Raw genomic sequence first — 26,852 nt, 5'->3', positions numbered from 1 at the left:
ATTATACTTTCTCCCAGAAATAGACCTGTAGCCATCCTCAGTAACTGCTACTTATTTTCTTAAAAGAGCAGAATGATACAGATTTTTAAGACTTAATGTGACCCAGGGCACCTGGGTGGCTCAGTCAGTTAAGCATCTGCCTATGACTCAGGTCATGATCCCGGGGTCCTGGAATCAAGCTCCATATCTGGGTTCCATGTTTAGCAGGGAGACTGCTTCTCCTTTTCCCTCTCCCTCTGCCACTCCTGCTGCTTGTGTTCTCTCTCTCTCTCTAGCTCTCTCTCTCTCAAATAAAAAAAAAAATCTTTAAAATTCAATGGTCTTAGAGACCACGTGTTCCAACCATGTTATTTTATGCATGAAACCAAAGGAAAACTGACCCTCAGTTTCTGAGACACTTGCTCCTAATCATATAGCTAGTTAGAAAAACAGCCTGGGCTGGAACCCGAATCTCTTGATAGCCCATGCAATGTTTTTTCTGCTACACCATGGTGCCACTAGCTGGTACTTCCCGGCAATATTCTGGCACCTGGGGATATAGCTGTGAGCAAAGTCCTACCTCTTGGGCTTATATTTTAGTAAGGGAAACAGACAATGGACAAATATTGAATCAGGTCCTGACAAGCGCTATGAAGAAAAGGAAGGGATTAAGGGAAGAAGATACTGTATTGACCACTTCACCTTCAGTGTTTGTGGTAAAAATTGATGGTTCTACTGACTTTTACCTCATAATCATTTCCTCCACAACATAGCAATGTAATTGAACATAAAGAAAACTAGGTTTCCTAGCAAGACATTTGGGTTCTAGTCCTGACTCTAATTATTAAACAACCAAAGCTGTTGAAACTTTTAGGTCTCCCTGTTTGGAAAATGAGACTAATACACACCTTGCATTTTCTATAGGTGGCTTTGAGTATAAAATTATACACAGAAAGTTTTTATTAAGACATCATGTGTTGGGATGGCTGGGTGGCTCAGTCAGTTAGGTGTCTGCCTTTGGCTCAGGTCATGATCCCAGGGTCATGGGGTGGAGTCCTCTATCCAGCTCCTTGTTTAGCGGGGAGCCTGCTTCTCCCTCTGCCTCTACTGATCCCCCTGTTTGTGCGCGCTCTCTCTCTCTCTGATAAATCAATCAATCAATCAATCTTTAAAAAAAAAAAAGACAGCAAGTGTTATGCAAATACCAGATATCATTATATGGAAATTTTATTTCCATAAGAATGTGCCAAGAATCTAGATTTTTTAAAAACTGTTTTTTGTTTGATCTCTTCCCACTCAACCAGGAATGTTGCAACCAGAGAGGAACCCCCAGGGTTTTGGCTATAAATACAGGGAAAATTCTTTCACATATGACGTCAAGCGAGATGTGTACAATGAGGAGACCTTTCAACAGGAACACAGAAGGAAGAGTATTTCCTCTGGAAACTTGGACATCGACATCACCACGTTCAGACACCATGTCCAGTGCCGGTGGGTGTGGGGGGTCATTCAGCTGCCTCCAAGCTAGCAGCACCAAAACCCTACTTTACTCCTACAGTGCCTACTTCTGTCTTCCTCCTCTGAATTCCTATCTTCAGGACCCTTGGGCTGCTGTGTGATTTTTCTTCAGTTGGTTTGCTTATGGTTTGTCCTATAGCACCCTCTTGAATAAAAATTTCTTGGATATCCCTGACAGCATCTATGGATGATATTTAATAAATACATCATTTGATTAGCTGCTATTACCAGTCTCCTAAAAACAGCCACAGAAGCAGCGATGGTCAACTAAGTAGTGGTAGCAGAATGAGATCCTTCTAACCTCATATCCCACGAACCCTAGGCAGTACTTGCACAACTATACAATGTAGAACTCACTGCCTCTGATAGTCACTGGGATTATGTGGGTCCTCCAGTTCAGGGGCCCTTAGCCTGTTTTTGTGCTATCAACCTTGCAGCAGGCTGGTAAAGCTAATAGACATCTTTGCAGGATATTTTTTTTTTTTTACTTAAAAAAATTGTGGTAAAATACATATAACAGAAAACCAGCCATTTTAACCAGTCTTAAATGTACAAATAAGCAACATTAATGACATTTCACGATGTTCTGCAACCACTGTTTTCAAAACTTTTTCGTCACCCCAAACAGAAACTTTGGACCTGTTAAGCAATAATTCCCCATTGTCCCCTCCTCCTCACCCCTGGTGACCTCTCCTCTCTGTTCTGTCCCTATGCCTCTTCTAGACAATTTATTTAAGTATAATCATGCAATTTTTGTCTTTCCTCTCTGGTTGATTTCACTTAGCATGATGTTTTCACACTTCAACTATGTTGTAGCGTGGATCAGTACTTCATTTCATTTTATGGCTGATGATATCCCATTGTACGTAAATATCGTATTTTGCATATCCATTCATCTGCTCGTGCACCCTTGGGTTGTTTTCACTTTTTGGCTATTGCGAATAATGCTGCCATGAATATTGGCATAGGAGTGTCTGTTGGAGAACCTGTCTTCAACTCTGTCAGGTATATAACTGAAAGTAGAATTGTTGGATCTTATGGTGACTCTCTGTTTAATTTTTTGCAGAACCACCAGACTTTTTCATACAAGCTATACTACTGTACGTTCTCACTAGCAATGTACAAGTGTTTTTGCTCTTCAACTTGTGTTATTTTTCCCTTTTTTTTTTTTTAATTATAGCCATCCTGTCAGGCATGAAGTGATATCTCATTGTGGAGTTTGGTTTGGTTTGGGTTTTTTTGCATTTCCCTAAGAACTAAATATGTTGAGATCTCTTCATGTGCTTACTGGTTGTTATTATATCTTCTTTAAAGAAATGTCTCTTTACCTCTTTTAAAATTAGGTTGTCTTTTTATTGTTGAGTTGTAGTAGTTCTGTACATATCCTGGATACTAAACCCTTATCAGATATATGATTTGCAAATATTTTCTTCCATTCTGTGGACTTTCTTTTCTGTGGGTTGAATGGTGTCATTTGGTGCACCAGTTTATAATTTTCATGAGATCCAGTCCATCCATTTTTTTGTTTTGTTGCCTATGATTTTGGTGACATCTTTAAGAAACTATTGGGAAATCCAATATTATGAAGATTTTCTTCTATAAGTTTTATAGTGTTTAGCTCTTAAATTAAGATTCTTGATCCATTTTGAGTTAATTTTGTATATAGTATAAAGTTAGGGTCTGACTTCATTCTTTCAATATGGAGATCCCATTTTCTCAGAACCATTCGTTGAAGAGACAGCTCTTGGGATACCTGGGTGGCTTAGTTGGTTAAGCCGTTGCCTTCGACTTAGGTCATGATCCCAGCTTCCTGGGATCGAGTCCCGCCTCGGGCTCCCTGGTCCGCAGGGAACTTGCTTCTCTCTCTCTCCCTCTGCCTGCCTCTTTGTCTGCTTGTGCACTCGCTCGTGCTCTCTCTCTCTCACTGTCAAATAAATAAATAGAATCTTTAAAAAAGAAGAAGAAGAGACAGTTCTTTCCCCATTGAATGGTCTTGGCCAGAATATTTTTTTAAAGCATAAAATACATAGGACTATAAAGTAAACCAGCTAGGTTGAAATATAGTTATCAAAATATTTTAAAATATCACAATAATGTTATTTAATAATATAGATCTAATAACTATCATAATTTCAAGGTAGTGATGAACATAAATGATATCTTAAGATCTCTGCAGCAATGTGAATGTAATATGAAAACATTGCAGTTTTTATTAGTGACAAAGGTTCTGCTGATACTACAGTGGCTTGTCAATATTCATAATTGATGGAAATGCTAAATTTCAGTTAGGAGGTAATGAAAATAAAGGTATAATTTTTTCTAAGTTCACATACCTACAAATTCTATCTATAGACCCTTGGGGGGGCATCCACCAACCTCAGGTGAGGGACCCTTTATAACCTACATCATTATATCAACCCTAAGTATTCAAGCTATCTTCACTCACACTTGGGATTTATCAGTCTTTCTTATCCCTTGACCTTTTACTACGGTTGGCCTGTGTTGGGTGAGGAAGGCCTCCACACAGCCCTATTGTAGACCTTCCTTCTCTGAGGCATTCTCCCTTGTTCATATCCTGCCTTTTGTAAGTTGTGGTCTTGGAGACCCTCCCCAGTTCTACATCACTATTCTCATTTTCTCTACTCCAGATGGGTCAGAGGTCATGTGTCAAAGAGGGGATTTAGGGGCACATTGACTTTGTCTCTACAAAAGGAGAATCTTTTCCTGACTTTTACTCCATCACAATAAGGTACTACCGAAGAAATTTCAGTCTAATTCCCCCCAACCTGCCCTATCCTTAGACACTTAAATCTGATCAGTTCTGCATCCCAGCTCCTTATTTCTGAAACATACAATTGTATCCACTTTTGGATTTTTAACATGAAAGGTTGCACAACTCTGTGGTTAAGAGCAAGGCTCAGAAGCCAGATTGCCTGGTTATGAATCCCAGTTCTTCTGCTTCCCAACTGTGTGACCTTAGGTAAGCTATCTAACCCACTTTGCCTCAGTTTCCTGATCTGTAAAAATGGGGATGATATTAGCATCTACTTGACTGTGATGCTAAATGCTCTTTGAATATTTGTATTTGTAAGGCACCTAGCAAATAAAAAACATGATTTTAGGTGGGGGTTTTTTAGTTTAAAAAAGTCTCTGAACTCTACATCTTCTTTTTCTTTTTTAAGATCTATTTATTTATTGAGAGAGAGAAAAAGAAAGCAAGTTGGGGAGAGTCAGAGGAGAGAATCTTCACACAGACTCTTCTCTGAGTGTGGAGTATGACACCGGACTCAATCTCATGACCCATGAGATCATGATCTGAGCTGAAACCAAGAGTCAGACACTCAACCAATTAAGCCACCCAGGTGCCACAACCACCTGTCACAAGCACCTGTGTTTCTTTTCTACAGAAAACCTCATCTCTTTTCTCATCTTCTCCCTTTCCATTAGCAACTACAAATATTCCCTTTCTTGTCAAAATGTCCCCGGTCCTTTCACATAGATTCTTACATTCCTTACTTTTAAGATGTCCTGAGTAAAATCCAGATCTGTGTCAAAATGCTTATACTGTGGCCCCCTACCCCCAAACTACCCCCCCCGCCACACACACACACACACACACACACACACACACACACACTGGCTTTAATTCCTATCCCTCTAGCTCCTTCCTTGATTTCTTTTCAGGTCTAGAGTCCCATCATTCCATGTCCACTGTATTATTTTTCCATGCTAAAGAGCTTTGATGACTCTGCCTAGAGTGGCTTGTCTTCTGCCCAGTGGTACATGGGAGAGACGGGATCAGATGAAGGAAAAAATTGTCCCCATGACATGCTCTGCTCTCCCCTTTGGGGGCCATAATTGGAGAAAGCACCCTAGGTATCCTTGCCTACCATCCAAGGACTCTCATAAAAACAGCAATATGATGTTCCTTCTAAGCCAGTGATTTTTTCCTGGCTCCCAAACAGAATTTAATAGCTGTCAATATGAAATATGGTGGTAATAGAGTGGAGAGAACACTGAAGTAAGAATCAGAAGTCCTGGTTTGTAGCCCCAGCTATGTCCACACTACTGTGACCTTGGAAAAATCACTTACACTTATTTGGCCTCAGTTACCTTAGGGGGAGTAATGGTCATAGTTGTGAGTCAAAACATGTGAAATTCTTTATGAGCACACATTTTAGCTTTGCATACACAAAAGTTCTAATTGTTATTATAGTCAAATCCCAGTTATCCAACTATAGCTCATATATAAAAAATCTTCATACTTTTGGCTTTCAGCCCATACTAAGATGTAACTAGCAAAAAGCAATTTAAAGCCATATTAGTTTTACTGGTTGATTGATTAACCAATTGACTAACAATGATTCTGCTATTTTAGATTTAGATTTAGAGGTTAATGTAGGTTTTCTCAATCTCAGCATCAGTAACATTTTGGACCAGAAAATCATTTCTGGGAGCACCTGGGTGGCTCAGTGGGTTAAGCCTCTGTACTTCGGCTCAGGTCATGATCTCAGGGTCCTGGGATTGAGCCCTGCATTGAGTTCTCTGCTCAGTGGGGAACCTGTTTCTCTCTCTCTCTTTGCCGGCCTCTCTGACTACTTGTGATCTCTGTCTGTCAAAAAAATAAATAAAATCTTAAAAAAAAAAAGAAAAGAAAAATGTTTCTGATGTGGGGGCTGTCCTATGCACTACAAGATGTGTAGCAAAGATACAGATACCTCTACCCACCAGATACCAATAGCACCCTCTCCCTCAGTTGTGACAACCAAAAATGTCTCTAGACTTTGCCAAATGTCTCTTGGATAACAAAATTCGTTCTGATTGATGTCCACTAGGTTAAAGGATAATAAAACTTTATTTTTATTGCCTTTCCTTTATATGGCCAGCTCCTACCTTTTCTATAAATTTCTACATACTACAGATCAAAGCGGCATAGAGTTAATATTCAGTAAAGAAAATTGGTATATGGGAATGATGCGGACATCTTAATGGACCCTGCCTCCCACCAGTATCACATCTCAAAACACTGTCCTTATCAAGAGAAAACAGTAAAGTCCATTTTCCTACTGGAAAATTTGTGGGTTTCATTCTTTCCAAACATCCTGTTTCGTATGCTAGATGATAAGGCATATATATATATATATATATATATATATATATATGGCATTTGGTTCTCAATCAGAGGTGATTTTTGTCCCCCACAGAACACTTGGCAATGTTTAGAGACACTTTAGGGTGTCACAACTGGGGGAGGGGGTGCTATTGGCATCTGGTAGGTAAAGGCCAGGGATGTTGCTAGCCATCCTACAGGACGCAGGACACATCTACCACAACAAAGAATTATCTAGTCCACTGTGTCAGAATGTCAATAGAGCTGACAAGAAATGCTGCTATATGGGAATAGTTATGCACTGGAACTTTTCTTGGCTATGTGGGCTTTTTCTTTGGAAAATCTTATCAAGTCTCTGTTCTTCTTTCTCACAGCTGCTCATGGCACAAGTTCCTAAGATGCATAATAACAATCTTTCCTTTCCTGGAGTGGGTGTGTTTGTATCGGTTCAAGGATTGGCTTCTTGGAGACTTACTTGCTGGTATAACTGTTGGCCTCGTGCAAGTTCCCCAAGGTAAGGAAGATTCGAAGCCTCTTCACCCACAACCGGTCAGACCTGGTCTGCTCACCCAGAGTAAACAATTAGTAAACAATTACCTGTGTTAGATGAATGGAAAGAAGTAGGTGAATTCCATTCACATTACTACCATCTGTTCCCTTACCTGCCAGATTTCTAACTTCCAGGGTGGGTTCCAAAACATTAAGTTAGTTTTAGGGCACTTGGGTGGTTAAGCATCCGACTCTTGGTTTCAGCTCCAGTCATGACCTCAGGGCTGTGGGACGGAGCCTTCTGTCTGGCATCACACTCAGCAGGGAATCAGCTTGAGATTCTCTCGCTCTCCCTCTGCCCTTACCCCCACTCCCAGCGCATATGCACACTCTCTCAAATAAAATAAATCTTTAAGAAAAAAGATAAACTCAGTTAGTTTAGATAGAATGATAGAGTATTTGCAATGCTCATTCAATGTTGTTTTGGGTTTTTTTGCTTTGTTTTGTTTTTGCTTAATTAGTCATTTCATACTCACACAACTACAGTAGACCTCACTTGGCATTGGTTTTCCTTAGGAAGGTAAAGCATAGGAAACACAGCATGCTAGCATCTCTTCAGTAAGTTACATACAAAGCAATCCAGGCACCACTCTTTGGTCTTCCGAGTGGCAGTTCAGATAGAAGACAGCAAGATCACACAGACAGAGGTGCAGGAGTCATCATGGGCTTCAGAAGCCTCAGTTCCTGAATAGGAACTAACATCTCTCATAATTCTCATAACTTGCTTCCAGGGTTCCACAAACACCATGGCCAGTTACAAGAGTTATTGCACTGAGAAGCTCAAAGCTAATGATTCCCACTGTATATTTATCCTTCATTCACAGATCAGCTTGGTCCAGATAGAGTAGACTAAGCAGGCTCATTTTTACCATAACCAGTATTGGCTGGTAACACAGCTGACATCCCACCATTACTGGATTTCCGAAGAAACAACTAGAAAGTTAATCCAATATCAAATTTATTTGCAGAGAGAGAGAAAAGATTTTATTAATCCTTTACTCACAGTAGTTTGCAACTACTACATAGTATTTAAATTAATACTACATAGTATTTATGTATTTATTTATTTATTTTAAGATTTTATTTATTTCACAGACAGAGATCACAAGTAGGCAAAGAGGCAGGCAGAGAGAGAGAAGCAGGCTCCCCACTGAGCAGAAAGCTTGATGCAGGGCTCGATCCCAGGACCCTGAGATCATGACCTGAGCCAAAGGCAGAGGCTTTAACCCATTGAGCTACCCAGGCTCCCCTACTACATAGTACTTAAATGCTATTCCTTTATTCTCCTGGGGCCCATCAGAAAGGTTTGAAACCTCTGATTGTACGGCTTGTACGAAGCATGAAAGAGGCCAAGCAAAGGGGCGAGAGGTAGCTAACAACCAACTCCAGGACAAGGCTGTTAGTTGGAGAAAGGGGATCCCCCCCCTTTTTTTTTTAAAGATTTTATTTATTTATTTGAGAGAGGGAGAGTGCATCAGAGGGGAGAGGGTCAGAGGGAGAAGCAGACTTCTTGCTGAACAGGGAGCCCAATGTGGGACTCGATCCTGGGACTCCAGGATAATGACCTGAGCCAAAGGCAGTTGCTTAACCAACTGAGCCACCCAGGTGTCCCAGGGATCCCCTTTTAAATAGTCAATTAACTATCCTGCAGGAAAATTGACTTTTCTTCCCCCTTTTGATGTTCAATTCTATAAATTTAAACATATGCATGGATTTATATAACCACCAACACAACAAAGATACAGAACATTTCTATCAGCCCTGAAACACTCTTATGCCATTCCTTTTAGTCCCATCCACCCCTGGCAAAAACTGATCTGTTCTCTGTCACCACAGTTACGCCTTTTTGAGAATATCATCTAATGGACTCAGGGAGTATGTAACTCTTGAAGCCTGGTTTCTTCAATTCAGCACGTTGTCTTTGAAATTAATGGAAATTGTGATGTGCATCAATAGCTTGTTCCTTTTCATTCCTGAGTAAATTGTCCACTGCATGGACATATCACAGCTAGTTTATCCATTCATTTGTTGGGAGACATTTCATGGCTAGTTTTTGGTTGTCAAAAATAAAGTTGTTATGAACATTCATGTACACGTTTTCCAGAAAACATAGTTTTCATTTCTCTAAGGTAAATACCCTGGAGTGTTATCATTGGTCATATGGTAGCTATGTGTATAACATCCTAAGAAACTGCAAAATTGTTTTCCAGAGGGGCTGTACCTACCATTGTTTATCCCTACCAGCAATGTACAAGAGTTCTAGTTCCTCCATACCCTTCACTTGATGATGTCTGTATTTTTTAAATTAAACTTCCTATTTTTAGATAATTACAGATTCACAAGGGATGCCGGGTGGTGCATTTGGTTGAGTGTCTGTCTGTTTTGGCTTAGGTCATGATCTCAGGGTTGTGAGATTGAGCCCCATGTGAGCTCCATGCTTGGTGTGGAGTCTACCTGAGATTTTCGCTCTTCCTCTCTGCCTGTCTTCTCTTCTTCCAACTTGTGCTCAATCTCTCTCTCTCTCAAATAAATAAATCTTTTAAAAATTATAGATTCACATACATTTGTAAGAGACTACAGAGACATTCCTTGTATCCTTTTCCTACTTTCCCCAGTGGTAACATCTTACAAAACTACAGTTCAGTTTCACAACCAGGATATTAACATTGATATAGTCAAGATACAGAACATTTCTACCACAAGGATCCCTCCTGTTGTCCAAGTTACCCCCACTTGACCCTTGCCCCCAACCCCTCCTTAACCCTGGCAACCACTAGTCTTCTTCATGTCTAGAATGTTATCCTTTCAAGAAAGTTATATGAAGAGCCATACAGTTGAAATTCTTTGAGATTGCCTTTGTTTCACTCTTCTTAATTCCTACAGATTCATCTAGGTTTTTGTATGTATCAGTAGTTTTTTCCTTTTTGTTACTAAGTAAAATTCCATGGTATGGATGTGCCATAGTTTATTTAAACATTCATCCTTAAAGTGTATATGGATTGTTTCTGGGTTTTGGCTATTATAAATATAGCTGTTTTAAACATTTGTGCACAGGTTAATGAACATAGTCTTCATTTCTGTGGAATAAGTGATCAGGAGCACAATTGTTGCATCTTTAGATTTTTAAGAAACTGCCAGCTTTTCTCTAGAATGGTTGTATCATTTTATATTCCCACCAGCATGAGTGGTCTATGAGTGATCTAGCTGCTCTGTATCCTCACTAGGATTTGGTGTTGTCACAACTTTTTTTGCGGGGGGGGGGGTCCATTCTAATAGGGGTGTCTGAGACCTCATTGTGGTTTGTTTGCATTTCCCTAATGCCTTGTGATGTTTAAGATTTTTCCCTATGCTAATTCTCCACTTGTATGTGTGTGTGTGTATATGTATATGTATATACATATATATACTTTTTTTTAAAGATTTATTTATTTATTTGACAGAGACACAGTGAGAGAGGGAACACAAGCACAGGGAGTGGGAGAGGGAGAAGCAGTCTTCCCATTGAGCAGGGAGTCTGATGGCGGGACTCTATCCTAGGACCCTGGGATCATGACTGAGCCCAAGGCAGACTTAATGACTGAGCCCTCCTGGGGCCCCTCCCACCTTTATATTTAAATGAGATGGCTCTTCCTGTCTTTTGCTCATGTTCTAACTCAGATTATTTGCATTTTCACTATTGAGTTTCAAGAGTTATTTATATATTCTAGATATTAGGCCTTTGTCTTTTATGTTTTGTAAATTTTTTCTCCCAATCTGTAGCCTGTCTTTTTGTCCTTCCAACAGAGTATTTACAGGGCAAAATTCTTATTTGATGAAAGCTAGTTTTTATTATCTTTTATTGTAACCATTCTAAGAGGTGTATAGTGATGTCTCCTTATAGGTTTAATTTGTATTTCCCTAATGGCTAATGAGGTTGAACATCTTTTCATGTTAATTTTTGCTATCCTCATATCCTTTTTTAAAAGATTTGTATTTATTTATTATTTTAGAGAAAGAGAGAGAACATGAGCTGGAAGGGAACAGGGGAAAGGAGAGAGAATCTCAAGCAGACTCCACACTGGGCATAGAGCCCCACATGGGGTCAATCTCACAACCCTGAAATCACAATCTGGGACAAAACCAAGAGTCAGACACTCAACCAACTGCACCATCCAGGCACCCCTATCCTCATAACCTCTTTAGTGAAGTGCCTGTTCAACTCTTTTGCCCATTTTTTTAAGTTGGAAAAAACCCTTTTGTTTTCTTACTGTTAATTTTTGAGACTTCTTTATATATTCTGGATACAAATCCTTTGTCAATATGTAGTGTGGAAATACTTTCTCTCAGTCTGTAGCTTATCTTTTCATTCTCTGATCATGTGTTTAACAGAACAAAAGGTTTTAGTTTTGATGAAGTCCAACTTATCCATTTTTTTCCTTTTGTGGATCATGCTTTTCCTATCATATATAAGAACCTTTTACCTAACTCCCAGGTCACAAAGATCTTCTTTTATGTTTTCTCTTAAAAGTCTTATACCTTTATGTTTTATGTTTAGATCTATGATCTATTTTGAGTTAATCTTTACATAAAGTGTGAAGTTTAGGTCAAGGTTTATTTTTTGTTACATATTCAACATCATTTTTAAAGAAGGCTATTGCTCATTGAATTCTTTTTGCACTTTTGTCAAAGATCAAACAACCATATTTTTGTGGGTCTATTTCTGGACTCTATTCTGTTCTATTGATCTACTTGTCTTTCCCTTTACCTATATCATGTTTTGATTATTGTATCTTTATAATGAGTCTAAAAATTGGGTAGTGTGATCCCTCTAATTTTGTTGTTTTCCAAAATTCTTTTAGCTAAAAATGTATATAAATTTTAGCATCATGTTCTTTATATCTACCAAAAAAATCCTTTTTAAAAAGATTTTATTTATTTATTAACAGAGAGCGAGATCACAAGAAGCCAGGCAGAGAGAAAGGGGGAAGCAGGCTCCCTGCTGAGCTGAGAGCCTGATTCAGGGCCAGGACTCTGAGTCGATGACCTGGGCTGAAGGCTGAGGCTTAACCCACTGAGCCACCCAGGTGCCCCCACCAAAAAAAAAAAAAAAAATCCTATTGTGATATTGATGGCTGTTGCATTAAGCCCACAGATCACTTTGGGGATAACTGATACCTTTATTATGTTGAGTTTCCAATCCATGATCATAGTAAATCTCTTCATTTATTTTGGTCTTCTTTGATTTCCTTCATTAGCATTTGTAGTTTTCGGCATACAGATCTTACTCATGTTCTGTTAGAATTATATCTAAGCATTTCATTTGGAGGAGTTATTGTTTGTAGTAATTAAAAATAGTTTTGTTCTCCAGTTGTTCATTGTTTACATATAGAAATACAATTGATTTTTGTGTTAATCTTGTATCCTGCAACTCATTTACTAACCCTAATAATCTTTTTTCCTTGGGGTTTACTACATTGATAATCATGTCACCTATAAATAAGGACAGTTGTATTTCTTTTTAATCTGAATGGCCTTTATGACTTTTTCTTGCTTATTGTGCTAGCTAAGATTTCCAGTACTATGCTGAAAAAGAGTGGCTCTCTGAGAATAGACATTTTTGCCATGTTCCTGATCTTAGGAGGGAAAGCATTCAATCTTTCACCATTAAGTATGATATTAACTGTAGGATTTTTGTAGATGCCCTTTATTAGGTGAAGGAAATTTCCATCTATTCTAGCTTGCTGAGAATTTTTATCTTGAATGGATGGTGTATTTTCTCAAATGCTTTTTCTGCATTATTGATATGAGCATGTGATTTTTCTCTTTAGATTATTAATATGATAGATTACATTAATTGATTTTTAAATATTGAACCAGCCTTGCATCCCTAATATAAAGGAGTACCTTGTAAAATTTCCATATGGCAGCTATAAACCAAAATGTTCCATTTGTATGGGTACATTCACTTCCAGAAAAGTAACAGAAAGTCTCTAGAGGGCTACAATGGAAGACCTGAACTCTTGAGCCTGCTGCTTTAACTGCAAGTCCTCTACTGACTCCCACTTATCAAAGGTCCTGCATTTATGGTGAAAATTGAGGCCATCCCATTGTTAAAGTGCCAAATTATCAGTGTAATTTCATACCAAAGGGAGAATAGATATATAAGTTTACCTAGCATCCAGCATAGTATCTAACACGTAGTGGGTACACAAGATCTTTCATGAATAATAATAATTATATAACTACATGAATGAATGAATCTGAGAAACTCTTGCTAATTAAGAGATTGTGTATTATTTTAAGTAGTGTGAATAATGAAGTAATTCGTTGTATAAATAATTCAAAAGTTTTATTTATACTTAAATAGGTAGCATCTGACAACTTAATAATTTCCTTCAAATGAAACAAAAATACTACATGGCGAAGAACTTATTTAAGAAGTTCTAGATGTTGGTGCACCTGGGTGGCTCAGTGGGTTAAAGCCTCTGCCTTCGGCTCAGGTCATGATCCCAGGGTCCTGGGATTGAGCCCCATATCAGGCTCTCTGCTCAGCGGGGAACCTGCTTCCCTCTCTTTCTCTGCCTGCCTCTCTGCCTACTTGTGATCTCTGTCTGTCAAATAAAAAATAAAATCTTTTTTTAAAAAAATTTAAAAATTAAAAATAATAAAAAGTTCTAGATCTTCCTTACAGTACAATTCCAATTTATAAACATAAAAGAAGGTAGAAAATAACCATTAGGGAAACACCACACTAGTAATTTTCATGGATAAAATCCACTAACAGATGTTAAAATTAGTGGATGAAAGTTTGCAAACTATGTAAGGAGGTCTGTGTAGTTTTGAAGATTCTTTCTCAAGATAATTGCTAACTACTTCTCTATTCTACAGTAGAGAACTTGAGAGAAACAACCTAAACCAAGTGATCAATGCTATATCATCACCAGTAGTAAGACATACAGATATTTTATGATCCTATGATATGACACACTAAGAAGGACACAATATTATGTCTGTAGCATTCTTGCCAAGAACGTGTAAACTTGTACTATCATGCAGAAACTAAAGACGACCCCAGAATGAGGGGCATTTGGCAAAATAATTGATCTGTTAATATTCTTTCAAAGTATCAAAATCAAGTAAAGACGGAGGAACTATTAAAGATTGCAGGGCTGAGGAGAAATAACAACTAAAATGAATGTGGGATTCTGGATAGACTCCCTAACAGAAAATGGAAATTAGTGGAACAACAAATGAGAGTCAAATAAAGCCTTTAGTTAATTTATAATGTTAATTTCCTGGTTCTGATAATTATACAATGACTATATAAAATACTAACATTACAAGCTAAGAAAGGATTAATGGAAACTCTATTATTTTTGAAACTTTTCTGTAAGTCTAAAATTAGTTCAAAATTTAACAATTTTTTAAGGTAGTGGGAAGTTTGGAAACTTGGTTTCCCTTTATTTCTCCACAGCCTAAACTTAACCAAGATTGGACCACTTAGTTCTCAGGGTCCCACGAAGTAATTCTCTCACTTCCCTGTAATGGTAAGTTATTTGAAATCCTACATCTCAGCGTGCCTGGCTGGCTCAGTTATTTGGGCAGCCAACTCCTGATTTCAGCTCAGGTCATGATCTTGGGGTCCTGGGATTGAACCCTGCATCTGGGTCTGCTCTCAGCAGGGAGTCTGCTTGAGTATTCTCTCTTCCTCACCCTCTGCCCCTCCTCCTGCTTACTCTCTTTCTAAAATAAATGAATAAATCTTAAAGAAAGAAAGAAACCGACATTCCAAAAGACTTTCTCTTTGTGCTCTATGTTGCTTATCAAGAGTAAATAAGGGATAGGACACCTGACTGGCTCAGTTGGTGGACTGTGCAACTCTTAATCTCAGAGTCATGATTTTAAGCCCCACATTGAGTATAGAGCTTACTTAAAACATAAATCAATATGATATATATATTTTAAAGAATAAGTAAGGGCTATTCAACATTATACTTGAATTCATAGGCAGCACATTAAAGCCAGAAAAAGAAATAGGAGTATAAAGATTGTAAAGGAAGAAATAAAACTTCATTAGTTATAGATGATGATTTTTCTAATGAATAAAATAATCTACAAATAATTTATAGAACTAATAAGACTTTATCTAGTTTGCTGGATACAAGATCAGTATATAAAAATCAAGTATATTCTTATGTACCTGCAGGGAACAGATAGTGAAATTTTTTTAAAAAAGATAACATTTACCAAAAGCATAAAAAATATGGAATAAGTTGTAATGAAACTAAGAAAAGATATGTAAGTCCTCTTTAGAGAAATTATAGTTTACTGAGTAATATTAATTAACTAACTTAGTTGAAATTAATGGAGAAATAGCATGTCCAGGAGTTAGAAGACTCAATATTTAAAGATCTCAGTTCTCTCAAAATAAGTTTCATAGATTTATTACAATGTTAATGTAGATCCCAACAGCATTTTTTAAAATATTTTGTTTATTTATTTTATAGACAGAGATCAGAAGTAGGCGGAGAGGCAGGCAGAGAGAGAGGGGGAAGCAGGCTCCAAGCTGAGCAGAGAGCCTGATGCGGGGCTCGATCCCAGGACCCTGAGATCATGACCTGAGCCGAAGGCAGAGGCTTAAACCACTGAGCCACCCAGGCGCCCCCCTTCAACAGCATTTTTTTAATGGAACATGATAAGCAGATTGTAAAATGTATGTGTAAATGCAAAAAGCCAAGAATGTCCATGTTCTTTTGAAAGAATAGCATGGGAAGACCTCTCCTCCAATTATCAAGACTTAATATAAAGTTATAATATTTAAGATAATATCCATCAAAAGTAGACAGAATAAATAAACATTCTTATATGTGTATATTGGAATACGTGCAAGGAACATGAGCAATCTCAGGCACTCACCACAACATGGCATGGTTCTATACACATGATATTGAGCAAAAGAAGCAGAAATTAAAATTACATACATTGTAACTCCATTAATATAAAATTCAAACTCAGGAACCTGGGTGGCTCAGTCATTAAGCATCTGCCTTCGGTTCAAGTCATGATCCCAGGGTTCTGGGATCAAGCCCTGCTTTGGGCTCCCTGCTCAGCAGGAAGCCTGCTTCTCCCTCTCCTACTTTCCCTGCTTGTGTTCCCTCTCTTGTTATATCTCTCTCTGTCAAATGAATAAATTCCTTCAAACTGAAAATTCATACTGAACTAAACTCTATTGTTTAGAAATATGTATACTACTGGTAAAGCTATAAAGAAAAGCAAATAAATTTTTATCACCAAGTCAAAATAATGAATACCTTTGTGGGAACAGGTGGAATTATAACAAAGACCTGGATGGTGGTAACAAAGGTGTTTGTTTTATAAGTATTCATTCAGCTCAACATCTATTTTTTAAGATTTATTTATTTGAAAGAAAGGGAGAGAGTGCATGTGAGAGAGCTCATGAGTTAAGGGAGGAGCAGAGGGAGAGAATCCCAAGCAGACGCCTCCTGAGCACAGAACACAACCCAGGGCTTGATCCCACACCCTGAGATCATGACCTGAGCCGAAACCAAGTGTTAGTTGCTCAACAGACTGAGCCACCCAGGCACCCCATCAATATTTATTTTAACATACTTTCTATATGTATATTATATTTCACAATAAAAATAGGCATTTTTGACTTAAATTATCAAAACTATTACTAAACTAATTCCTACAAAATAGCAAGATAGTGTGGTATTACAGTAACAATCAGACCAATGGAACAGAAAAGAGTCATACAAATATATGTTGCATACTTTATATCATATGTTTCACTATAGAAACAAGCTTCTTAATGAATGATATGAAACAATTGGATACTTCCATGAAAAAATAATTTTTAGGAGCACCTGGGTGGCTCAGTCAGTTAAGTATGTGATTCTTGATCTCAGCTCAGCTCTTGATCTAAGGGTCATGAATTTGAGCCCCACATTGGGCTCCATGCTGTGCGGGAACCTACTAAAAACAATAAAAACAGCACCAAAAAACCCACATGTATGTATGTCTTCCCTATGCCATACATAAAAATCTATTCCTGGTAGATTAAAGACCTAAATGTGAAAAGTAAAACAATCAAGGATTTTTAGAATTATGTAGAAGAATATTTTCATGATCTTGAAGTAGAAAATGATTTCTCAAAGATGACATAAGAAGCACTAGCCTGCTTAAAGGAAAAGACTAATAAATTGAATTAAGTAAAAGTCTTATTCATTCAAAGACACATAAAGATTGAACGACAAACCACAGAATTGGAGAGGTATTTGTAATACATGTACCCAACAAAGGATTTAAATCTGTAATATATATACTCCTACAAATCTGTAAGGAAACAACTCAATGAGACTGATCAACATTACTGACAATCAGTGAAGTGAAAAGTGAGGTTCAAATGAGTTACACACTAACTTATACACACTAAAATTTAAAACCTGACAGTATCATGTGCTAACACAGATGCAGATGATGGGAACTGTCATACAATGCTGGTGGGAGTATAAGTTGTATAACCATGTGGAAAACAGGTTGGCATGTTCTGGCAAAATGCCCCAGCAATTATGCTTCATAATATAGAATCCCAAGGAACTTGTACTTTGATGCACCAAGAGGATATACAAGAATATTCATGGCAATGTTGTTCACAGTGGCCCCAAACTGGAAACAAAGACAGGAGACTGTGCAAGCCTGGAGACAAAGAAAATAGGGAGATCACTGCCTTGGATGCTGATGGTTTTTTTAGTTCCGGTTCCAGTCTCTGATGAGGCCTAACTGTCCTTTGTACACTTTTAGTACATTTCCTGTTTTGCTTAAGCTAATTTGAGCAATTTTTCTGTGTGTGTGGGAGGGGGTTGAGGGAGGTGGTTTGGTTTTTTGTTTTTGCAATCATTAGAACCTTGCTTAGGAAAAAATAATGTGGAAGGAGAAACTATAAATTACAACGATCTAAGAGACCTATCAGCCAATGTGAGAACTTCATTTGAATCTGATAAAGATTGTCAGAGATAATACAACATATAATAGTAAATATATTTTTTAAATATCACCCCAAATCTTTGGCTGTAGGTTTCTCATGTGGTTGTAGTCAAGCTATCTCAAGTCATCTCAAGGCTCCACAGAGGCTGGAGATCAGTCTTCAGGCGCTCTCGTGTGTCTGCTGATAGGCTTGGGTTTCTCACCTTGTGGGCCTCCATCTCCAAGAGCACTTGAGTGCCTTCTTAATATGGCAGCTGACAGGATCAGCTACATGTAGAACCCCTAGTCCAAAAAATATTCAGAATTTCAAGATGGTCAGAGTAGAGCATTAAGCCAAATGTGGTACCTTCTAAGCCCTGTTTAATTGTATAGGTCACACATTCTTGAAGCCAACTGTGGCAGCCGGTGGCCTAGATGAAAGAGAGAGTGAGTCAAAGAGCAACCAAGATAGAAGCCACAGTCTTCTTGCAATCTACTCTCAAAAGTGACAGCCTATCACCTTTGTTGTAGTCTGTTTATGAGATGCAAGTTACTAGGTCCATCCCACACTTAAGGGGTGAGGATCAAACAGAGGCAGGAAAACTAATTAGCCATTACAGATCATCTTAGGGGTTCTCTACCACAACAATCATTTATGAAATAAGCAGGGAAATTTGACCATTGACTGGATATTTGATAGAGAACCCATATTAATTTCTTAGGTATAATGATGATATTGTAGTTAAATTAAAAGAGGGTATTCTAGGGCACCTGAGTGGCTCAGCTGGTTAAACATCTGCCTTCGGCTCAGGTCATGATCCTAGAGTCCTGGGATCAAGTCCTGCACTGGACTCCCTACTCGGTGGGGAATCTGCTTCTCCCTCTCCTTCTCCCCTCCCTCTGCCTCTGCCCCTGTTCATGCTCTCTCTCTCAGATAAATAAAATAGTTAAAAATAAATAAATAAGTGAAATAAAAGAGGGTCTTCTTTTGGGGCACCTGGTTGGCTCAGTCAGTAGAGCACAAGACTCTTGATATCAAGGTCATGAGTTTGAGCCCCACATTGGGTGTAGAGATTGGTTTAAAAAAAAATAAGAGAGTTGGGGTGCCTGGGTGGCTCATTCTTAAGTGTCTGCCTTTGGCTCAGGTCCTGATCGTTGGGTCCTGGGATTGAGCCCTGCATCCGGCTCCCTGCTTAGCGGGAAGCCTGCTTCTCCTTCTCCCACTCCCCCTGTTTGTGTTTCCTCTCTCACTGTGTCTTTCTCTGTCAAATAAATAAATTAAATCTTTTAAAAAAATAAGAGGGTCTTCTTTTAAAGATATGTACTAATATATCACCAGATGAAATAATTTCCTGTCTTGGATTTGCTTAAAAATAATATGAAGTGGGAGAGGAGTGAGGGAATAGAGACAATACTGGCCATGAGTTGACCACTGTTGGAGCAGGTGATGGGTATAATGGGAGCCCATTATACTCTGTTTTTGTACGTGTTTGAACTTCTACACACACACACACACACACACACACACACAGCCTTTCTTGTCTAAGACACTAAATTTGCTCACTGAACTCATAACTGAATTCAAGCGAGCACTTGGTATGATGTAAATTGAAGATAGACCACCCAGGGGTGCCTGGGCGGCTCAATCCGGTTGGTTGTTAGACTCTCGATTTTGGCTCAGGTTGTGACCTCAGGATCACGAGATTGAGCCACGCATGCAGCTCCATGCTGGGAAGGAGATTGCTCAAGGTTCTCTCTCTCCCTCACCCTCTGCCCCACCCCAATCCCCCCTGCCCCTGCCCAGGTACGCGTGCTCTCTCTCTCTCTCTCTTTCAAAAAAAAAAAAAAGAAGAAGAAGAAGAAGAAGATACACCCTTAGGGCAGGAACTGTGGACTTGTTACATCAAAGGATAAAAGGATGACACCATGCACGTTAATCCATTTGCTTCAAAATTTCCAAATTCTCATGGTGTTCTTGGAAAAGAAAGTAAGCATTGAAGGGGTTGTTGAAGAAAGAGACCTATGTGATTGTCATATGAAAGAGGGACTGCACATACCAATATGGAATCAAGCCAGTTACATATGATTCTTCTCTTGTTCTCCAGCTTTATTTCCAGTCCTGGAGGATGCCTGGGCCTTCTGCTATTAGACAAGGTGTGAAATGGGGCTGCTTCTCAGCTGCTGGAATCAGAGGTCTTATTCTTGCGACATCTGTTTTCCATGATTAGCATGAAGACCTTGAAAGGAGAGATGTTTAAGCCTGTGATTTAGAGCTGAGGTGTAAAAACATGTGGTAAAGTAGGAGGAGAAGCTAGATATCAAAGGAGGTAATAAAAGACACAAATGATGGGCTGCAGGTTAAGAGATCTTATTATCACACTCAGCAGCTAGACACGTAGATCATTTTTATTTTCAATATTCTTTACAGTTTTTGTTAAAGGTGACTTTGAAAAGCCAGCCTAACTTTTCTTACTTGAATTATCTTTTCAGCCCTGACATTTAGCTTGCTGACGAGGCAACTGATTCCTCCTCTCAATGTCTGTTATGCGGCTTTCTGTTCTTCAGTAGTTTACATCATTTTGGGATCATGTCATCAAATGTCCATTGGTGAGTTCAGCACTAGAACTACAGGGGGTGGATGGGCTTTCTGCCTCAATCATTTCCTTATTGCTATGTTTAAGGTAGGATAAAAGGAGGCAGAAGATGGACATTCTATCCATAGGGTGAGTGTTCAGATTTCAGAGATTGTGCCATTATCAATGTCACTGCCAGACAGAGTCGGCTAGCTCTTTCCCAAAGAAATTAGACAGCAGGGGTACTTATCCTGGTGAAATTAACACACATTGAAATCTGACTGCCCTCAACCCAGAAGATCCAGAGGCAAGTTTGCCAATATTCCTAGAGTAGATCCATCTTTCAGCTGGACCTATAATAACCCACATGGGCCTACATTTCAATAACTATATTAGCTTATTAATTTACAATGAGAAAAGGCTGTCATATAATCAAAGCACTCAAATCCATAGGACAAGCACTTACCTTCCCTGAGTCAGAAGTGCATCTACTAATTTATAATTAGAAATAACAAACTAGTTGAAAGTCATACAAGCAGCACATTTTCTTCACTTAGGTAAACCGTCATAGCAATCAAACCACAAAATGTGCAATAATCTTGGAAGGGCATTGTCAACATCTACTTAGTAAAGTGCCTTTTTCTTGGCTTCCCCACTGAACAACTGACCACCCAACCAGCACTGATCATTTTGACGAACACACTTTTTCTCCAGATACATTTGTATATTCAGGCTGATTACCACCCCATTATTCTAGATGCAGAGTGCTATCCTGCCTTTTTAAAGGACAGTATCACATGTCTTTACTAAAATCCATTATGTGTTGATTTTACATTGGGAGACTGAGAGGACAATTTATTCCTATATTTCCAAGTTCCTGGGGCATAGCACAGTCATTTCCAGATACTGATAATAAGGCTACAGGAGTTTTGTTTCTGTTAGGTAATTTAAAGGTAAGATTTGCCTTTACTCCCATATGTGACTATGTGGATTGGAGGGCTGAACGAAATCATGTTTGAAACAGGTTTATCTCATTGTCATTTTGCAACTAATAAATCCTTCACAAGTGATAGGTGCTATTTTTCTTATTATTATTGATTAGCTTTGTTTTCTGATCTGCCTACCTACCATTTCAATTTCATTCACCATCTCTAAGAGCAGGTACAGTGACTGAGCCTGATATGCATTTCCAGCCAATTTCCCTTTGAATCCCACTCCTTGTGCCCATATTGCAAAGAGGTTAATACCTGTACCACCAAGATCTAAATTCTGGAAGATGCTCATGGCATGTGGAACCAGAGTTCTTTTCTTTGCTCCTTCTCACTTTTCCAATGGCCACTTTCAAATAAGAGAAGTTCTTCAGATCAAAAACAAAACAACATTAGACCATGCCTTGATTTTTCAAATATGTCAGGTTACCTGGATTTAAAACTGCACTTTCTGCCCCAACACCTTCTTTCATAGGTTCCTTCTTCCTTGTGAGTGCTCTGATGATTGATGTGCTGAGGTTGTACCCATTCAACAATGGCAACCTGATTCTGGGAACTTTCATCAAGGATGACTTTTCCAAGCCCTCCTTCCTTGCGGACTATAACAGATCCTTGAGTGTGGTGGCATCCACAACTTTTCTGACTGGGATTATTCAGGTAGGATCAGAGTCTCCAAACCACTGAAGAAGAAATAAATAAAGGAGCTACAAAGGGACCCCTTCCTTTTGTTGCTCCTGTTATCCGTCATGATATATCTGGAACTTTAGTTGCTTATTTTTTGAAAGCTTACAGGATGTGTGGATAGGCTCTCCTTAGTGACAAAACCTCTCCCTTCCTCAGAAACAATTCACCATTGATTTAGGATGAGACACTGAACATTCTCATTTGTCTAAAGAAAGGTCCTAGGGACTATGGTCAAGAGTTCTATTCATGATTTCATGTTTTTTAAAAATGTCTTTATATTCTTTCAACAAGACTAACACTCATAAGCTCCTGTACTATACTTTGGGTTAAGTAAGCATGAAAGCAAGATCTATAATCCTTTTTTTTAATATTTCAGGAGCACAGCTAAAGGACAATAATATCAATGACTTATTAAAATATCAAAACTTATTTTTGGTGTGTCTTTGATTTTCTCTCAGAGACTAACATCTAAAGCTTCACCCATTGAACAGAAGTCACATATGCTAGCTTTATTTCTCTTTCTTTGCAACCAATCTACTTTCTAGCTAATTTTTGCTGATCTCTCCTGGAACCATCTTTTATTAGATAAGGTTTTATTTATTTTTTTTTAAAGATTTTATTTATTTATTTATTTGACAGAGAGATCACAAGTAGACGGAGAGGCAGGCAGGGAGAGAGAGAGAGGGAAGCAGGCTCCCCGCTGAGCAGAGAGCCCGATGCGGGACTCGATCCCAGGACCTTGAGATCATGACCTGAGCCGAAGGCAGCGGCTTAACCCACTGAGCCACCCAGGCGCCCCAAGATAAGGTTTTATTGAAAGCCTACAAAGTCGGGGCGCCTGGGTAGTTCAGTGGGTTAAAGCCTCTGCCTTTGGCTCAAGTTATGATCACAGGGTCCTGGGATCTAGTCCCGAGTCGGGCTCTCTGCTCAGCAGGGAGCCTGCTTCCTTCTCTCTCTCTGCCTGCCTCTCTGCCTACTTGTGATCTCTGTCAAATAAATAAAATCCTAAAACAAAAGAAAGAAAGAAAGAAAGAAAGAAAGAAAGCCTACAAAGTCTAGCCCATATACCAGCTATACAACTTACTTAAATTACCTTACATTTATGGGCCTTGGTTTTCTTGTGTATAAAGTAGGAAAAATAACACTTATTTCACAGGGTTCTTATGAGGAGTAAATGAGAAAATACATGTGAAGCACTCAGCACAGAGCCTGTCACGTAGTAAGCATCAGCATGTGATAACTACTGGGTACAGAAATATGAATTTGGGTACTTTGACAGAGACCAAAAATAAAAAAGAAGATGTAATTCCTGTGGTTAAAAAAATCAATCTTGTAGGAGAAGATAAAATAACAAAATATAAATCAGCAATCTATGAATTCTCTACATGACCCTGGGCGTGTTCTCTTGCCTCCTTTGAGCCTCAGTTTTTTCATCTAATAAAGGAAAAGATATCCCATTTCCAGAAAGATGAAATAGATCTACTTTTCCCTATGCCTCCTGCTAAGTACAACTAAAAACCTTGGAACGTTATATATAACACAAACATAAGACTCTGAATAGTGGAGAGAAGGCAAACTGGCTCAGAACCCCAGGATCCAAGGAATAACACAATGGTGAGTTTCCAGGGTTTTCTTTTTGCCTCTTATATTTCAAACTTGGTGCTAAGGAAGCCAGAAACCCAAATGCTAATACCTGTGCACACACACATACACCTACACACACACATACACACACCAAGCCCTAACAGAAATCTGTTCTTTATAGCCACGGCACCAAAAAAGGCTAGCAAAGCTGAAAACTTTTACATATAACTACTACACTCCAGACTAACACCAAGGAAAAACAAAACAAAACTGTGATATCAACTCCCTCATGCCAACAAAGGCCAACTGAGGAGTCCAGACTTTCACCCTTACCCACCCATAATGAAGTGCACACCCACAACCCCAACTGGGGTGTTGTCAGAGAAGGCCAAATAGGGAGTCAAGACTTTCATTCCCACTGTGCAATAATGAGACCCTCTTCCTACTCCTCACTGGGGTGGTATTAGAGATGGCCTTCGGAAGAGGACAACCCCTTCTGTTGTAGTATCAGTGGACGCCAAATGGGAAGAAGTAAGGTATTCCCATCTCTTCCAACCAGGATAATATCAGCAGAGGGCTAGTGGGAGCCAGAACTCCTACCCCTGCCCAGCAATAATGAAGAGTCCTGCCACAGCTGTCGGTGGAAGCTTAGGGGAGAAGCTGGACTTCTGCATCTACAGGCAGTAACAAGATGGCACCTTCCTCCTCCCCTGCCATCACTTTGTCAAAATAAGTAAGGTAAAACACAGATTTAAATAAGATCCAGCATCTCATAGCATAGTGTCCAAAATGTCCACCATTGAACTGAAAATTACTTGTCATGTCAAGAACCAGAAAAATCTCAACTTGAATGAAAAAAGACAATAAAAAGATGCCAGCACTGAGATGACAGAGATGTTAGGATTATCTGGCAAAGATTTTAAAGCAGCCATCCTAAACATGCTTCAGCAAGCAATAATGAACATGCTTGAAACAAGTGAGAAAATAGAAAGTCTCAGCAAATAAACAGAAAATATGAAGAAACAAATGGAAATTTTAGAAGCGTAGAGGAGGCAGGAAAGAATGAATGAATTCAAAGAAAGAACAATAGATATTGCCCAATTGGAACAACAGAGAGAAAACAGACTGGAAAAAATAATGAACAGAGACTCGGGAACAAGTAGGACGATAACAACACATCTAATATTTATATCATGAGAGTTCCAGAAAGAGAGGAGAAAAAAGATGGGGGCTGAATTACTTGAAGAAATAACGGCTAAAAACTCCCCAAATTTGGCAAAAGATGTAAGCGTCCAGAATCAAGAAGCTGAGAAAATTTCAAACAAGATAAATCCATAGAAATCCCCCCTAAGGGGCTCCTGGGTGGCTCAGTGGGTTAAAGCCTCTGCCTTCAACTCAGGTCATGATCTCGGGGTCCTGGGATCGAGCCCCACATCAAGCTCTCTGCTCAGAAGGGAGCCAAGCCTCCTTCCTCCTCTCTTTCTGCCTGCCTCTCTGCCTACTTGTGATCTCTGTCTGTCAAATAAATAAATAAAATCTTTAAAAAAACAAAAAAAAAAAACAAATGGAAAGAACCAGAATATTTGTATCTTTATTAAAAAAAAAAAAAAAGAAAAAATCCACCCTAAGACAAATTATAGCCAATCTCTTAAAAACTAAAGACAAAAAAAAAAAAAAAAAAACTCTCAAAAGCAATAAGAGAAATACTTTGCCTATGGGGTGGGGTGGGGGGTGAGCAACTCAAATGGCAGCAGATTTCTTCTTCTTTTTTTTTTTTTAAGATTTCATTTATTTATTTGAAAGAGAATGAGTGAGAGAGAACATGAGAGAGGGGAAGGTCAGAGGGAGAAGCAGACTCCCCAAGGAGCTGGGAGCCCGATGCAGGACTCGATCCTGGAAGTCTGGGATCATGTCCTGAACCGAAGGCAGTTGCTCAACCAACTGAGCCCCCAGGTGCCCGGCAGCAGATTTCTTATCAGAAACCATAGAGTCCAGAGGGAAGTTACACAATATTTTCTGTTTGCTAAGAGCAAAGAAATGTCAATCCAAAATCATATACCCAATGAAAATATCCTTTAAGAATCACAGGGAAATCAAGACATTCTCAGAGGAAGAAAAACTTAAAAGAATTTGCTAGGAGCAGACCTACCCTAAAAGAATGGTGAATGAAGATCTCTAAACAGGAAATGATAAAAGAATCTTGGAACATCAGGAAGGAAGAAAAAATAATGGAAAGAGTAAAAATATGGATAAATACAATAGATTTTCCTCCTCTTATGCCTTCTAAATTATGTTTGATGGTTGAAATGAAATTATAACACTGTGATGTGGTTCAAAATGTATGTAGAGGAAGTATTTAAAACAATTACCATAAACCCCTAAACAACATGAGTTTGAACTGCACAGCCCCACTTATATGCAGATTTTTTAAAAATAAATACTGTACAGTATTGTAGATATATTTTCTCTTCCTTATGATTTTCTTAATAATACTTTATTTTCTATATCCTACGTTACTGTAATAATATAGTATGTAACACATATACCAAATGTTAATCATATGTTTATGTCATTGGTAAGGCTTCCACTCAATAGTAGGACAATAGGAGTTAAGTTTTGGGGGACTCTAAAGTTATACGTTGGAGGGGGGTGCTAGGTGGCTCCATTGGTTAGGCATCTGCCTTTGGCCCAAGGCATCTGCATTGGGCTCTCTTTTCAGCCCAGGAGACTGCTTCTCTCTCTCCCTTTGCCCCTCCCTCTGCTTATATCTTCCCTCTCTCAAATAAATAAATTCTTAAAAAAGAAAAAAGTTATACATGGATTTCAACTGTGTGTGTTTGGGGAGGGGGTGTTGCCCCTAACTTCTGTGGTATTCAAGGGTCAACCATAATTTTGCAAGAT

At 38.7% G+C, this 26,852-nt stretch overlaps 1 protein-coding gene across 10 annotated transcripts in view; it reads left to right on the top strand.

Moving 5' to 3' along the window:
- The window catches only part of SLC26A8 (solute carrier family 26 member 8), a 77,276-nt gene that overhangs the window by 9,568 nt on the left and 40,856 nt on the right, over positions 1–26,852 (top strand). For 6 of the 10 annotated variants that reach the window (XM_013044812.2, XM_013044806.2, XM_013044809.2 and 3 more), the window contains exons 2-5: positions 1,284–1,470; positions 6,982–7,121; positions 20,612–20,728; positions 22,159–22,340. In XM_013044812.2, coding sequence (XP_012900266.1) covers positions 1,284–1,470; positions 6,982–7,121; positions 20,612–20,728; positions 22,159–22,340 — 626 coding nt within the window. The remainder of the gene's footprint in view (positions 1–1,283; positions 1,471–6,981; positions 7,122–20,611; positions 20,729–22,158; positions 22,341–26,852) is intronic. The other 4 variants (XM_013044802.2, XM_013044804.2, XM_013044811.2 and 1 more) reach the window with 1 other exon arrangement.

Source organism: Mustela putorius, unplaced genomic scaffold (assembly GCF_011764305.1).
Source record: "Mustela putorius furo isolate JIRA1106 unplaced genomic scaffold, ASM1176430v1.1 tig00000135_pilon_pilon_pilon, whole genome shotgun sequence".
NCBI classification, from domain to species: domain Eukaryota; kingdom Metazoa; phylum Chordata; class Mammalia; order Carnivora; family Mustelidae; genus Mustela; species Mustela putorius.
Note: the sequence above shows the minus strand (reverse complement) of the source record. Positions and strands in the feature narration are given on the sequence as shown.